Below are 16673 nucleotides of genomic sequence, written 5' to 3' on the forward strand. Positions count from 1 at the left end.
CGGGGACCCAGTTCCTTGCGTCACCATTGGTCAGGTGGTGATCTTCTTGCATGTTTTTAGTGGGGGTATATTTTATGGAGGATACCCCAGGTGAACACGGGGAGAACATGCAAACTCCACACAGAAAGGCCTTTTTTCCTCAAGCAGCAGGCACCGAAGGCATGGTGGAGGACACACCCCCGGTGCCCGCAGCGAGAATCGAACCCGGCTGTGAGGCGACAGTGTTGCCACCGTGCCACCGTGCCACCAAAGGAAGTTGCTGCATTGGCCACTTGTTCTTGGACTGGGTTCAAACCAATGATTAGAAGCAACAGAATGACCACTGGATTTGTCATGCCATGAAATTTTATGACAGAGGACATATCGGCTGCCTCAGTAGCCATAAACATGGTTTTGACATCCAGGTCATTCAATTATGGCTGCATGAGCTCTGCTTGAACAGCTCCAAATCAATCAACTCATGCAGCTTATTCAAATCATGCACCTCAGTGGCTCTCAGCCATTTATCAAATACTACTTCTTGTTGTCATAGAAAGTCCAAACAAGTCTGTCTCAGTTGTATTCTCTCTGTCTGGCACTGTACACGTCTGGAATTAACTCATATGCTTTTAGCAATGCCTGTTGAACTGCATCACAGTTATCAATCTGACTCAAGTTGATCCTTCTCAGGATCAAATTGGCAGTGAAAGAAAAACATTGTAATATAAGCAAGCTTACCTTCTCAAAATCAAGTATCATTTTCTTATCCTCCCTGTCTTTCTCTTTTTCCTGTCACTTATGCTTCCTCTCTTGACCCTCACACTCCCTCTCTTTCTCTTCAGGAATATAGCTAACCAATATACTCTGCATGAGTTCTGATTTCTGAGCATCCTCAGGGGCATCTAACTCCAGATACCCCATCAGTATCCATAGTTTAGGTATATCAAGCTGATCTAAATGTATATGCATTACAACAGTTTAAAAAACAAAACTCCTCTGACTCAAACCATTTTCAGTTTTACCAATACTTGGAACACAAAAAGGAGAGATAATACAATGGTTGTGGTAATTGTATTTCTTTGTTCTCTCTCTAGTTTTTACCTGTGGGCCTTTGTTTAGGCTTTTGGTTTGACATGTGGGTCTATCTGTGTTCATTCATGTGATGAGGTCCCAGCATTTAACGGTTGCCATGATTAGTAGATTGATCACTTACATGTCACATACCCTCTATATCACAGTGCTGTGTTTGGTGCACTTTGTGCTCACACCACAAACAAACCAAACCAGAGTTTACTTTGAAACGGTTCTCTATTGGTTCATCAACACCAAATGAGAGCTTTCACGCTATATTTACCCTGGACTAAATGAACAGCTTGGATGTGAAAGCACCCTGCAACTTAACACTTAAACTGCTCAGATTCAAACTAACTCTGTAAATACTTGATTTCAAAATCAAAAGTTGAATTAAATGTACACTAAATACACCAAATTTCCACAATCCATGCCCCAAGTGTGAAGGAAGCAAGCTCCTTGCGTCTATATGAATGATCTGTCCAGAACAAATGAAGTCCAGGTGTGAAAGTTTCCTGAGAATACTGAAGTGATGTCTGTGACTGAACCATTGGTCAATGTGTATTCTATAGCCTGGTGACAAGATACCAACACCAGAGCTACCATCAGAGCCGCCATTAAGAGCACCACCAAATGCAGGAAGACAATCAAAAACAGCAGTATCAGGAGCAGGAGAAGCAGCATTGGGAGGAGTGTCAGAGGAGTCTTTTATACCGGGGCCCTGCCGGGACTGTTACTGTAGCGACAACATGGATCCCACCACCCTGCTGAAACAAATTATCTGCAAACCTATTGTATGCAACAAAAACTGCTCCAAAGTAAGCTCATTCACAGAACACACCAACACACATACACACACATTCACTACTCTTACACAAACTCACCTGCATTGAAAACTGGTATGATGTACATGGTAATGAGCTAAACATAGAGAACAAGCAAGTGCTAACTCTCTCTCACCGTCTCCAGGGTTATGAGTATCAGACTGTAGATGGCAAGTGCTGTGGGATGTGTGTTCAGAGGAGCTGTATTTTCACTACAGCTGACAACACAACACGTATCATTGAGGTCAGTACTGCAGCTATCAGTTTCCACACATTTTTAATAGCCAAGAATATGAGGAAAGAGATGCAAGCTGTAGCAAGAGCTCTTTACCAGTTAACAAGTAGGATATATATTTAGACTGTTGATGAAATATAAACAGAAGCTGATTTTTAATAAATATGAAAGTTAAAAAAAAAAAAATAATAATTAAAAAACATATATCAGAAACTATTAATATCACCTTTATCACAGTTCAGGGTCAGTTCATGGTAGACTTTGTCTAATCCAGAAATGTAGTGGTTTTAAGGCCAAGTTGTGTTTGTTCATGAGTCAAAAAGGATAAGAGATTACATCATTGCTGAATATCTGATTTAGCTTCTGCTTTTCCTGTTGGTACAGGTCAACAACACTTTTGTACCCACAAATGACAAGTGTGTGCAGTATACCTGTGAGAGGATCAGCGGAGTGCCTATCACCAAGAAGATTCAAACCACTTGTCCTCCCTTTAACTCCTTGAACTGCAAACCAGTGAGTATATCAAGCATCCATAACTGATACCCCTTCCCCATCTCCTGCCTCACCACATACTGTCCATGTCTAACACATAACGCGTGTGTGACGCATCTTCCTCCTCCAGGGCACCGAGACAACTGATGCAAATGGATGCTGCAAAACCTGTAAGCTTTTCACAGCATCTAAAATAATAACTCCTAAATCCTCTGTGTCATGTGCCATTGTAAGAGCCTTCAGTTGCTGTGTATTCCAGGCAAGCTGCGGAACATCTGTGAGGTCCAGAGTAAACAGACTGTAATCGAGGTGAACGGCTGCAAAAGCATGCAGCCGGTCAACATGACATCCTGCGCTGGACACTGTGGAAGCTCGTCCATGTGAGTCCATTTTACATTGTAATTTGAAGTTCAGCTGGAATTCAGTTTTCTAAGCAGAGTGAGCGAGTTTTCTCAGTTTGTGTGAAAGGTGGCTGTCAGCATTTTCTACCTCACTGCGCTCAGTCTGCTACAGTTCATTTGCACTCTTTGACACAGCAGCTTACTTACACAGTGCAAGTGATGTCTGTCAGTGGGTCTTGTAGATTTATGGCAGCAAGGCCTATACCCATCACAGGGCCTAACGATAGGTCAAAACATCATGTAACATGATGTATGGGCTTGCAACTTGCAACTGGCACATTTTTCTGTTTATTAATAAGTTGTTTTGATCTGAACACTGTGCCACTTTTTGCTAGATTAACCTGTTTTTTGCATGGGGGGGGGTCACTGAGCAAACACAAGAAAAACAAGCTGCTGGGGAACTCTATTTAGCAAGCACTGTGAGCTTAAAACTGGATGAGACAGGGCGACAGGGTTAGACAATAATGCAGAACCCTTTATGGTTAAATCACTGTTGAATGGTGTCTGATGGTGTGTGTGTGTGTGTCTAGATATTCTGCAGCAGATAACATGACGATGCACCAGTGTGAGTGTTGCCAAGAGGCAACCACCAGTCAGAAGCAGGTGGAGCTTCTCTGCAGCAATGGCTCCAAGATCCAGCACAGCTACCCAGTGGTGGAGACATGCCACTGCAACAAAGCAGAATGTGGGGCGACGTCCAACCCACAGCAACACACAAAACCGTGATCGATCACTTACTGCTTTACACTGGACTGAAAGCTCACAAACACTATGCAAGACTTAACCTTTGAGCGTCTTGCTCTTATCAAGTTTTATTATTTATAACCCAACGTGCTGTTTTTCAGTGTCACAACATTCTACTGTGCTGTAAACTTTCTTCAACTCAGGATTTCCTGAATGACAATCATTAAAATTATATTTCTGCAGTATCAACACTTGCATGGACATTTGTATTGATCCAAGGGGAATGGTGAATATTAACAAAAAAAAAACACAAAGTTGAACTCTTTGAGAACATCTGTATATTGTAAGCAAAGCTCGAGACAACAATGGACACTGGTGATGAAGGGTGATGGTTATTGGTGGCATTATAATCACCGTAAGTCCAAAACCTCACAGAGAGGCTTTCCATTTTCCCAGCTAACTGCCTGACACTAGCTGGGTTCACACTGTTCTTCAAACTATTTCAGTCATGTAAAAAAAACTAAACACCTATACTACATGTTCTTGTTTTGTGGCTCAACACTTTGCAGTTTGCAGTAGGATTTTAATAAATTAAGATTTTATGAACTGCAAATAAAATTTAAGATCAAAGTGTCTGGACTTCCAGATGCTGTGCAGCAGTGAACTGAAAATAACAGTCACATGACACTGAATAAAATGACTGTCATTTTAAGAATCTCAATAGCGGTGGTTTTGGAATCGCAAGTGAAACTAGTCACAACTATCAGGCATCTCTTAAATGAAACCTTTGGCAGACAGGACATTAACAACACGACCCTGAAAACTACAAGTATCAGTGGAAAGCTTTAGGGACTGCAAATACTGTGGCTGAACGAAGACTAAACATGTAAAGCTCTGCTTGTGGTCTGAGAAGCTGCTGTTCATCACACCAACTATGAAGTATGAACGAGCTCTCCAAATCAGCTTTTGTCATGTACATGTTTTAACCTGATGGTGGCGCTACAGTAAAGCTCAGAAGTCAGCTTCTGGGAACCATGAACATCCAGAGCACATGGAAGTCTGCCACTGTCATCTTCAACCTCACTGCTAAACTATTTGTCTGAAAGCAGCTGTGGCTCATTAAAGGTGGAGTGATTTACTGTGTCCAGCTCTCTTCTGCTGACTCGCTGTGCAGACAGCTTGGATGGAAATGTTTTGATCTCAAAAGCTCTACAGACAACATCCTGCGGAGCTTCAAGACATCCTGACTGAAGTGACATCTTCATTCTCCCACTGCATCTTTATCAAAACTTTATCAAAAAAGTGACTCCACAGGATATCAATAACATCAAGCCTTCACATCCTCACTTCACTGAACATGGCTCACATCAAAACTTTACAAAGACATGTTCTCATCACTCTGAAAGATAACTTGGCATTCGGTGGGCATATTTCTTCTTCACCTCAATCTCTCACATCATTATAATTCTCAGTTCTCTCATCAGCACATAGAATTCTATATAATTTAATACATCCACAATAATTTATCAGATTTTGAGTGCACTAAACATTTTACAGGTACATATGAAACAGAAGCAGTTCATTGCAGGTTACTATAGACAGATTCTCCACACACTATTCACAATATCACCAGAAACAGAAGATGGAATGATCACGACTCACTACAGCTCAAACAGTGCAAATCAAACCCTGGGATCAGGAATACAGATGGGTTACCGTGGACAGAAAGAAAGATTGTGATGCTGAAACATCTAAGAAACACATAAAGATTTGGGCTACAAAGATTTACAATAAGTCACACCACTGCCAATTCAATACTCAGTTTGAATCTCTACTGTGAAGAAAGCCTTGATGATCCTGCCATGACTTAAAGAATTACCCAAAATATGTGCCACTGATATCATCTTAAACCAGTGACTTCTAAAAACCAAAAGTGAAGACAATTGTTGCAATGCTTCGAGGGTATAGTGTCACTTGTGACAGACAGCTGTGTGTTAGCAGACAGCCCCGGCTTCATGTACTGTTAGGCCAACGAGGAGTCAATAAAGGGAGAGGAAACAAATCTCTGTGGCTACCAGCTGAGCTGGTGGGAGCTCAGATATGGCTGCTGTGTGGGAGGACTCAGTGTGTGTATGCAATGGGTGGGCAGTCTCTCCATGAGTAAATGCATGCATTTGTGTGTGTGTGTGTGTGTGTGTGTGTGTGTGTGTGTGTGTGTGGGCGTGTCCGCTGTGAGCTTGTGTTCTGCAATTAGAGCTCCTCAGCCATCTGCAGCAGAGAGTTGATGGCAGCGTCCTTGTTGCCCTGCTGTGCATCCAGCACAGTGCGAACCACCTCCTTATCCAGGTTGGGGAACATGTCCTGCAGAGCCTTCAGGTCCTCCTCACTGCACATTGGCCCCTGGCCTCCAACAGCTGGCATGGCTGCTGGCATTGCCATCGGTACCATGCCCTGATTATAGACTGCAGGCACTCCTGTAGACACAGAACACAGACAGCTTCAATGTAGCAGATACAAGGTCTGGAAATAAACATGAAAAATGCATCAGTTTCTAACTAATGTAACGCAGGCTTTCTTTTAGAAATTTATTGTTTACAAGCCGAAGCTGTAATAAACCTGATGACATCACTATGACATCATCATTTTCTCAGACTTGACAAAGCTCCTCCAGAGCCACAGAAGACATTATACAGCCTGTCACAGAGTGAGTGGTGAACAGAAGAACAGAAATTTATTCTGTGTGTGTGTGTGTGTGTGTGTGTGTGTGTGTGTGTGTGTGGGAGGGAGAGGGAGAGAGAGAGAGAGAGAGTGAGAGAGAGAGAGAGAGAGAGACCTGCAATGGGCACGTATCCTACTCCTTGCTGATACACTGAGGGCATCAACACAACAGGCTGAGTCATCATCCCTGCTGGTAAGGACTGGGACAGAAGACAGAAACACAGAGACAAGATTAAGAACTTCACTGCTTGGGCTGAATTGCTGTTTTTACCACATGATATCAAAGCCCTACAGTATCACATCCCTGCAACCTCTCCACTCTATGACCTGAAGAAGACTTTGGACGTAAGATCCAGCAGAGGGCAGCAAACGGAAAACTAAAAACTGTGCAGTGGAGGCTCTGACATAACAATGAAAGCTGAAGGCTGCAGCACACAGTCGAATTTTGAGCTGTTCACAGAAAACACAACACCTGCAACAGCAAATGGGTGAAATCATGCACCCAAAATAACACAAAATAATAATAATAATAATAATAATAATAATAATAATCCCAAAATATTTCTTACTTCATATATATATATGAGTAAAAAAAAATGATGAAGGAAATGTTTTAGCGAAAGTGCTGCAAGACTTGGTGACATTTATGACCCAGAGCCAAGAATCACACATACATACTGAGAACACCAACAGAGAGTCCAGAACTTTCACTTAGTCTCTCAGTAATATGAGGTCAAGAGGAGGATGAACACTTTTCAGTCTGTTTGACAAATGTACTCACAGCAAAAGACATCACCAGGTTGATCATGCCCTCCTTGTCGTCGCCCTGTCTGCCACTGAGACTGAACCACTCATCCACCACACTGCCCTCCCTCAGGCCTTCAGGGATGGTGACATGAGTCCATGCTATCCTGTCGTCCATGGAGAACGCTCTCTGGGATGGCATATCAACAAAAACAGCTTCAACAACTTGAACTTGCATCTTGAAGGAGAAGATGCATAGAGAGAGGCTTTGAGGAAACATGTTTTTAGTGAGCTGAGACATCCTTCCATCAGGAACTTTGCTTCAGACGACTGCACACCAGTGAGCTTTGACAATTCTGTGGCGTCTTTTGATGGTTTAGAGTTTGTATTTGCCCATATATGCAATGGCAAAGTAATATGTGCCCAAAAATAATAAGGATGCACTATTTTTAAAGGGATGGTGAATCATAAAATGAAATCTAAAACTCTGCTGTTTGTCTGTCCACTTGAGCACAGAATTGCTGTGTTGATGCTGTTTTGGAGCACTCTGAGCAGCTGCAGCATGCAATCACACAGATTTCCAATAAAGGATGAGTCACTCTGATAGAAGACTTCTATTAAGTCTGGTGTGTGCTTGCTCACGCCTTCTCTGGGATCCCAACTCACTCATTTGAGCAGAAATAAGGGAAATGGAACATCCTTCACAAAGAATGAATGTGTTGATCTCCAGGTCAAGCTACGAGTGAGCCAGAGGCAGGGAAAACCTCTGGCCCTTGAGGCAATTCTTGGACATGAAAAGTAAATACAAGTAACATATTTTCCATTTAATGTGGAACCAGCTGATGTGCCTGAGACACCCTGATTCAACTGCTGGCCCCTCCCAACAGCAGTTTTATTGAAGTCAACACTTTAAGTTTTTATGGATTATTGATATTGGACTGTGTTAGACACACTTTCAATTCCATTTACTGCCTGTATAAAATGCAAACGATGTATACATTTTTAATGAATACAATAATCAAAAGCTCAAGTGGCCTATAACTGTTAGAGTAGATCTACTCTTGTGTAAAAGAAAAACTGACCTTACAAACATCTAATTTTCTGTGTATTTAAAGCTTAGCTGCAGTGCAGCTGAATCTGACAGAACAACAGCCCCCACATGCATACATGCTCAGTGACCTCTTCCACATCCTCACCTCATCAAAGATCTCCAGGTAGAAGGAGTCCACCCCAGGAGGCACCGTGCACTGGATCACTTTGTTCCAGCGCGGGTTTTTGGCTCCATTGTGAGCGGTCGGTGTCTCGTAGACTGCATAGCCCAGTCGGATCCGACAGTACGGATCCATGCGGGTCATACCGTAGTTTTTGGCCAGCTTGGCCTATACAGCAAAACAAACACGGTGGCTTCAGTTAGGTGATACATGCAAGTTGGCTACTGCCACAGTTCAGCTGGCCCATGTCTTCAGATGTATTTGGTCGATGGTGGAACACAGATAGTTTGATGATTTCAAATGTGCAAAGACGTGTTGCTGTTGTTTTTACTAAAAATAACTATTAAACACTGAGTTTAATTTCGTTGAAATACCAGTAACTAGCATGATCATCTAAAAAATATACAGTACTGTCAGTCAGAATATGTTATCATGTCTTAGATGTGCAGGTTATTGACACAAATAGCATATTATCTATATTGGTGGAAATTTTGAAATGAGAGCTGTGTTTACCTGGACAACAGTAATGCTGAGTCTCCCCACGGTGCCTATTGAGCCTCCATACTGCAGCTGTCTGGCTGCCTGGGCATCCAGCTGGACCTGCTGCTGCTGTTGCGTGGGAGTGATGCGCAGGAAGTCCTGGGGAAGCTCCCCAATATACACCTGAATACACATACACATACATACAGGAATTCAGAATGACTGGAGACAGATGGATGGTAAAAAAAACAACAACTTGATATTAAAATTTGCAAATGTATAAACAGCTTCAACTAAAGTTAAAATGTTTGCTGATTTTAAGAGACCAAGTTTTTTTAATTGGATTTTGGCTACAAGCTGTGTTCATTACTTTCATTTTGTAGACTCATTAATTAGTTGGACGGGGTGGTAGGCGGCTATCGTAGAAATAAGGAATTAGAAACACTGGATGTACTTAGCATGTGTTTTTTGGTTTTTGAGAGAGAATCTATGTCTCTTATCTCTGTTTTTGTGAGCTTATGGTATCTATTTTCTACGTGTATGTTTATGTATTTGTGTGTGTAATCTTTTTTAACTAAAAGTAACCATAAAATAACAATACAAGGAACCCCTGACAGAAAAATTGGTTGTCAAAAATAACAGTGAACATTGAAATCTTGTGAACATCATGTGAGTCTAAAATTACTCATCCTCATGATATGGCCAATAGCTGCCTTCTTGTGTAAGTCATGCACATGTGATCAACAGCAATTGGCTAGCACAGTGCAGTAACATGCCTGCAACAGGAGGCTGATGTAATTATGACAGACTTTCACACAATCACTAGATGCTTGCAGAAGCCTGTTCGCTCCTTCTCTCACAGGCAGGCTCACTCAGAACCAACATTATTCTCATATTTTTACAACTGTCATGTCTTGTCACACCATCAGTGACACAGCATAGACTTTAACAAGAGACTGAATTAAATCCAACAGCTGTCTATGAAGACCAGACCACAACCACTCACAGTACAAAGGGAAGAGTCATCGACCAGGAGACAGTGGACAGCCAGAGAAAGATCAATCCAAAAAAAAATGACAAAAAAATTGTCTTACAGCTAAGTGAAACATAAAGCACAGTTCTTAAAACACTATAGACACAAAGTGTTTGGAAACTCTGGAAAAGCTCATTTGAGTTAGGATTATTTCATGAAATGAGAAAGTGTGATGTCTGAAAAAGTTGATAACACCAGGCCTGAGGCAGATGGTGACAGCTTGCTGATGATGAGAGTTAGTTGCATCTCTTATATTATAAGCTCTATGGTATCTCCTACTGCTCCAGCAGGAAAAACAACAAAAACTAACGATGACAAAGACACAGCAGGCGAGGACAGGGGAGGCATGAACCACGAGAGGAGCAGAAGGAAGGATGGCGTCAGCAGAGTGTACAGCCAGAATATTTTCACATCTAGCCATGTGAATAATGGGTTTATTTCATCCAACCCAGAGCTGCTGATTGTTGGAACAGTGAAAAGACAAACCAAAACTGTTTTGTTTTGTTTTGTTTTTATCTCCCAGCTGAGATGTATGCATGCGGGGGCTATAATGTTGACATATCAACTCTTGAGGTACAAATTGGTACACTAAGACAGGATAAGCCGGGGCTAGCTGATTAGGACGCTAACTTCAGTAAATCTCTCTTCCATAGAATCCGCCATGTTGCACCGCCATGTTTCTACAGTAACCCAAAACAGACAAACCAAACACTGGCTATAGAGAGCACTTTTCACGTAGCCACCTCACCGGATGAGGGTAGGGGGGTGGTTACAATCTGCAACCTCACAGCTAGATGTCACTAAATCCTCCACACTGGACCTTTAAGCTAAAGCAGGATATTCAGATGAAAGCACCCTTAGCCTCACTTTTTTCTTGTGATAATATGAATAAGCTTAATACTATATATACACACAGCATCTCGTGATTCAAAACTACGGCTCCTGATTTCTGTCATAATGTAAATATTCGAGCTAACAGTTTGCGGCTTGGTGATTGTATTGACTAGATATGGATATTTATATAGCCTGTTGAAGAGAGACAGAAAAGTAGAAAGCAAATTATAGTAATGGCAGACCAATTAATCAGGCTGATTACCAGGCTGATGAAACAAAAAAAAGCAGACACGTCAGAGACCATGCATATATTTCATTTTCATATATTTTTCTATGTTCAAGTGAATAACACATTAGTGTTAAATAAATGTTCAATGGGACCAAAAACAAAGATGCTGCTTGGTACCCATGAAAGCTGTTGTTAAGTGGATTAAAACTCATTTATAACTCAGAAATTGTCTTCTTTCTTTTTTTCAAAGTTTAGCTTTTGATTACCTGTGGACATTCATATAGCTAGATGTTTGGTTTTTTTTTAATAAATAAATAAGTTTACAGCATTCAGAATGCAATCTGCTCATGCAAAGAGGCAATGCAGATAACAACAAGTGTGTCACTGGTTCTTATTATTTGATTGTTGCATTTTGTCAGATGCGAAAGAGCAGCATGATATCGGCCATCAGCCGGACCCTAAATATCGGTAATTGTAAAATATCAGTCATAACTAAATTATGAAGTTCGGTGTACTTTTATTTTACATGGACATGTCGAATACGTGTCAACCACAGGTGGTCTTCCTCGGGTAACACAACTGTATTTACCAGGCAATTCATTATGAAACATCACATCATTTCCTTCCAATCAGCCTCAATGATGAGCCATTTTCAGTCAGACTTACTGGACTCATTTACTCATATACGCTTCATGTCCTAGTGAACACACAGCAGATAGTTTGATCAGGAGGGACATTTCCTCACAGGCTGACCGTAAATACAGGTGAATGTCTCCTTCTCTACGTTTACCTGAAGTACCTGCTTGTACAAACACTTAGACCGCTTCTGTATTGATCCCAAAAAGGAAATTACTTTGTATAAATATAACTAAATATATAGATATATAATATGTATTATAATGTACAATACATACTAAATTATATTATATTAATATAATTTAAAAAATACAATATAACTAAGCATATAAACAAGCATTTACAGTAAAAATTGTGCAGCTTCAGATGATAAATAAATGTAAACCGTAGACCGTATGTGCAATATTGCAGTAGTGCAGATAATATGTTAAACATTGAGGTTTGTGAGGGTGGTGGATTAACTCTTTACGTTGCTACTGTACAGTGTGCCCAGTAGCAGTACTTTTACCTGAGTACAGTTTGGGCTATCTAACTAACGGTACGGTCTCTCCTAAATGCGCGGACAGAAAACGGCCTCAGTCGTTTGCTAACTTTAATAACAAGTTTATTCGTCGCTGTTGAATTTTCTGCCAGCAGTCTGCGTCAGAGGCAGCTCAGTCGGTTTTCTCTGACGTTAAACGCAGAAAGACCTGCTGACGCTGGCTATGATAAGCTAACATTAGCTCGCTACGTACCGTGACTGGATATAAGTCGCGAGCGGCAGGTGATACTGTCGCTGTCGTAGACCGCTGTGTGTAACTGTGTGCTGCTATTTAATAACTAAACTTAGTTATCGCAGATGTTGACAAACTACAGTCCAGCTAGTTCCGCCTAGCTGTACGATAGTAATTGTCCAACAAACTGAATGAACGCAGAGCCCACTGTGTACCTGTCCCCGCTGAGTGCTGATGGTGGTCGCCATGTTGTCTCTTCGGTGTCTGGGGGATTAGATTCTGTTCTTCTCTAATCACAGACGCTTTTAGCAAATTAAGTAACAGCCTTAGACTTGTACTTCGTGCGCTGTTATGGATCCCACTGTTTTTCTTGGCAAGGCCCGCCTCACTCTGCGTCTGATTGGTTGCCTGGGTTGTTAGGTAACCCGGAAGTGTTCTTTTTTTATGGGAAATCTTTATTTCACGGAAGTTTACCTTTTGCTATAGTTTTTATACAAAACATTGAGCAGAACGACAAAAATGTAAAAAAAAAATAAATAAATAAAAAATAAAGAAAGAAAGAAAAGCGATTCCAAAAACTGAATCTTGTATTAAGTGTAATGATAATAATAATAATGTAGAAAGTTCACTTTCCCCAAATTTCCTAATATGTATAAAATAAGTAAATACATTAGGATAAATTTCTCTTAATTGGGGTCTGCAACTATTTCTTAAGAGATTATTAGAGATTATATATTTTGCTCCAAAAAAGTATTGATATCAAGTAAACCCTCTTTAAAACGGCTGTAAAAAGTTGACAGTCTATATTTCGGAGAGTGGCTCTTCCTCTCTTGTCTCCTTTGCAGTTGAGTCTGCCAGCATAAATACCCATTAAAGTTATTTAAACAGGAATTTGTGGATGATATATGGTCTTCTTCTGCCTTCGTTACCTGGAGCAACACGTCTGCATCAATGCAGACCTTTGAGTGTTTCACGTAGTGCTGCTTTCAGTCTGAACACAGCATTACTCGCTGCACGCCCTGTGCAGACCAGCCCTTCTGATGAATCCTTCCGAGCTCTCTGGCTTACAGGAAGGCGGCTACTGTAAAGCAGTGTAATCTGTGACTGGTTAAGGTGACTGCATCTATATTTTCATTTGGTATCTTTTGGTGAGTTGCTTGACATGTTTGTTTACATATATTATTCAACTCATTTTAAACTTTAGACTCAAGTGTCAGTAATTTATAGCTGGGATCAATTTGTGGACTCTACCCCCCTTTAGTACTTTTAACAGTATGACAAAGTAGTGGGACAAGCAAGTGGAGAGACAGCAGACTGGGATTAAAAAAAAAAAAAAAAAAAAAAACTATGATAAAAAGAAATGTGGGCTGTTTCTAAAGAGTTGACAACAGTCAATCAGCAGATGAGAGCAGCCTGAGCTGTCATTGCTCAACTCCTCCAAAGCAGGTCAGCCAGCTCTTTTCAAGGCTAAACATTGAAGGTTAATGGTTAATCACATGAGTCACAGACTCCCTGCAAGGTGATTAGTTGTGACCATTCAAATAGTCTTCTTTTGAACCTTTTGTCCCCAGGTTGAAGGGACACAGCAAGGTGCAGCATTGCAAATGTGGCAAAGCACCGCAAAAACTGTAGGTCCTGTGCTGATTTGTGCACAAGAACAGGTGATACCTGCAAAGCTCTCAAGTGTCACGCATTGGGCGTGAGACACACGCATTTCAACCAGTTCACACGCTCATACGCCACACCTTGCAGTTCTCAAGCAGAGAAATTATCAGGATAACGCCCATCAAGTTGCGCCGCTATTTTTTCTAACAGTGGAACAGGTAGATAAATTAGTTGTGTCGGTCGCGAACGAAACGGCTCTCAGAGCCGGCTCTGTGAAGTGAAATGTCAGAACCGGCTCCTGCCTGGGAGCCGGAACGGCAGCCGCTTTTTTTTTTTGTTTTTTTGTTTGTTTGTTTTATTTTTGTTGTTGTTGCAGCACCTTTTTGCTGTTCAAGCCGCACGTGATTGGTTAACTACATGATGTGTGGCGGCTTCTGTGACGACGCACTAAGCGGGGGGGGGGGGCGGAGGTGACAGACAAAGAGCACACACACACACACACACACACACACACACCCCTGCACTAAGAAATGCTGAATTGAATACTCAAAATCTCACTCTGAACTCAGTTCAAAACTTGAGAGCCCTGATGTTAGCGTACATTTGTTAGCAAACCAACAGTGCTAACATGCTAGCTTGTAGATATATTTGCTGCCAATTTGTCTTCAGAATCAGAATCAGAATCAGAAAAAGCTTTATTGCCAAGTACGCTTTAAAGCCTTTTCTGATTTTTCTGTCTTTCCGGCTCTTTAAAGCTACGTTAGCTGGGGTGGTGTCACTGTAGGACATTCGTGCATTGTACCTCATTCTCATGGCAGAAGACACTTAATTTATCAGAAACAAGAACACTACGTCTGCTGTAGGAGAGACTACTAGCAGCTACCTGCTCCTCTCACGTTAACTTTAATGTTGAGTTGGATGTTGTGTTCATGTTTATGTGGTTAAAACGATTTTTTACAGTGATGTCGATGAGGCTGTTTTACAACTTTGTAGTTTTTGTTCTACTTGTTTATATACTGAGTTATATTTTTATTATATCATTGTAATATGTATTATACATTATATTACATATATAAATATATCAAGTTATATTAGTTATATTTTTAACAAACTGCTGTTATTCTTGTTTATATACACAATTGTTGTATATATTCTGTGTTTGTCGGTATGTTTATTGCTACTGCAACAGAATAATTTTCCAAATTGGGATCAATAAAGAAACAGTCTAAGTCTCTCTGCCTGCCTGATTCCAGTGCTGGAAACTCTGCACATTTACTCAAGTATATTTAAGTACAACTTTAGGTACTTTTACTTTACCTCCATTGTATGCTTCTTTCTGCTTGTACCCTACATTTCAGGGAGGAATATTGTAGTTTTCACTCATCTTACAGCGACATTTGTTTAAAACTTGATAATGTGCGTAATATCAACATTTCACAATCAAACATATGATTGGTTTATAAACTATGATATATTGATACAGATTAAACCAACCAACAGCATACAGAGAAGTTCAAACCTGCTACAACATGATATGGTGCCGACACATGAAGGCATCAATAATAGTCAAGCCATAATGTATGAAAGGGAACATTCTCCATAACAAGGAATTTTACTCTTGTTTCTGCAAGTTCAATTTGCTGATGATACTTTTACTTTCAGTTGGGTTGTTTTACATTGTCGTATTTATACTTTGATTGAAGTACTTATTGCACCACTGCCTGATTCAGTCAAAATGAGAGTTCCACAGTGAAATATGAAGACAGCCACATTGTCTCTGCAGGGCTGCATGAGAGGTGTCAGTTAAAGGCTGAGCATGATGAGCACGGAGCCTGCCAGCCTGCAGAGCCTGTGTGTGCTGTACCAGAGTGATGACAACATCGCGGTGGACAAGCACTGGCACATCCGCATTGACAGCAAGATGTGGTATGAGAAACACACCGTGCAGGCACAACTTCAGCAATGCTTCCCTCAGCTGGCAGACCCAAGCACCTACGATGGATTCAGGTCAGAATCACACCAGATCACCTCACATACATCATGCTCACCAAGAGTCATAGCCTCAAATCATGTTCTCTCTCCCCAACAGGTTCTGTCATCAGCTGGATTTCTCCACAAGTGGCGCTCTTTGTGCCACCCTCAATAAGGTCGCTGCTGGCCGAGCGTACCGCTGCTTCAAGGGCTGCACTGTCACCAAGGCCTGCCCTGTGTGTGCGAGTGTATGTGTGTGTGTGTGTGTGTGTGTGTGTGTGTGTTCAAAGATGCTTTAAATTCTTAAATTCTCACCAGAAACACCAAATTTTGTTTGTGTGTTTCTCCACACAATCTTTTGAGGTAGTTCCCACAGTTAAACACACTTAAAGTAATAACTTGCACATAGAGTTAAAAAACAAATAAATATACACACAGAGTTTGAGATGATTGATAGTGATAGAAATGAATTGTTCACTATTTGATGATGCAGGCATGAGTGAAATATTTACACTGCCTGCCTACTCATTCATTCAAAAGTCAAAGTCAAAAATTTTGTTCATGCAACTTGATCTCCTGACTCTACAACCTGTGACCAGAGGGTGTCTCTAGACATTTTTCTTGTGTTTTAAAGCAAACCTTCTCTGCTTTGTAGCACACCACATGATTCATGGCCTAAAAGTGTTGTGCCTCCACACAGAGGAGCTGCTTCTTCATACTGCATATTAAATGACTTGTTTACTTTTGAAATGTATTTCTTCATCTTTAAACTGTTTAATGCCTCTCCAATATGAAAAATATTGGATTCATCAG

At 41.0% G+C, this 16673-nt stretch overlaps 2 protein-coding genes across 2 annotated transcripts in view; one reads left to right on the forward strand and one right to left on the reverse strand.

Annotated features, from left to right (window-relative positions):
* The window catches only part of LOC143324255 (mucin-5B-like), a 53493-nt gene extending 49562 nt beyond the window's left edge, over positions 1 to 3931 (forward strand). The window contains exons 43-48 of the mRNA XM_076736597.1: positions 1623 to 1868; positions 2020 to 2118; positions 2494 to 2622; positions 2732 to 2771; positions 2861 to 2981; positions 3533 to 3931. Coding sequence (XP_076592712.1) covers positions 1623 to 1868; positions 2020 to 2118; positions 2494 to 2622; positions 2732 to 2771; positions 2861 to 2981; positions 3533 to 3728 — 831 coding nt within the window. The 3' untranslated portion in view covers positions 3729 to 3931. The remainder of the gene's footprint in view (positions 1 to 1622; positions 1869 to 2019; positions 2119 to 2493; positions 2623 to 2731; positions 2772 to 2860; positions 2982 to 3532) is intronic.
* On the reverse strand, positions 3783 to 12675 carry tollip (toll interacting protein). The gene is made up of 6 exons (XM_076731170.1): positions 12500 to 12675; positions 8873 to 9022; positions 8345 to 8527; positions 7186 to 7338; positions 6520 to 6604; positions 3783 to 6160 (listed from the first exon to the last, which is right to left on the reverse strand). Exons 1-6 carry the CDS (start codon positions 12530 to 12532, stop codon positions 5937 to 5939), a joined length of 828 nt encoding a protein of 275 aa, XP_076587285.1. The 5' UTR covers positions 12533 to 12675; the 3' UTR covers positions 3783 to 5936.
* Positions 12676 to 16673: the final 3998 nt, after the last annotated feature.

This window comes from Chaetodon auriga, chromosome 1 (genome assembly GCF_051107435.1).
Source record: "Chaetodon auriga isolate fChaAug3 chromosome 1, fChaAug3.hap1, whole genome shotgun sequence".
Taxonomy (NCBI): domain Eukaryota; kingdom Metazoa; phylum Chordata; class Actinopteri; order Chaetodontiformes; family Chaetodontidae; genus Chaetodon; species Chaetodon auriga.

Bases quoted from the DNA above. Each gene is read 5' to 3' on its own strand.
- tollip (XM_076731170.1), bottom strand. From the start codon at position 12,532: ATGGCGACCACCATCAGCACTCAGCGGGGACAG. The intron at 7,339-8,344 runs GTGAGGATGTGG...ATGCCATCCCAG, and splicing joins ACCTGGAGATCTTTGATGAG to AGAGCGTTCTCCATGGACGA. The intron at 6,605-7,185 runs GTGAGTACATTT...CTTCTGTCCCAG, and splicing joins ACCTGGTGATGTCTTTTGCT to TCCTTACCAGCAGGGATGAT.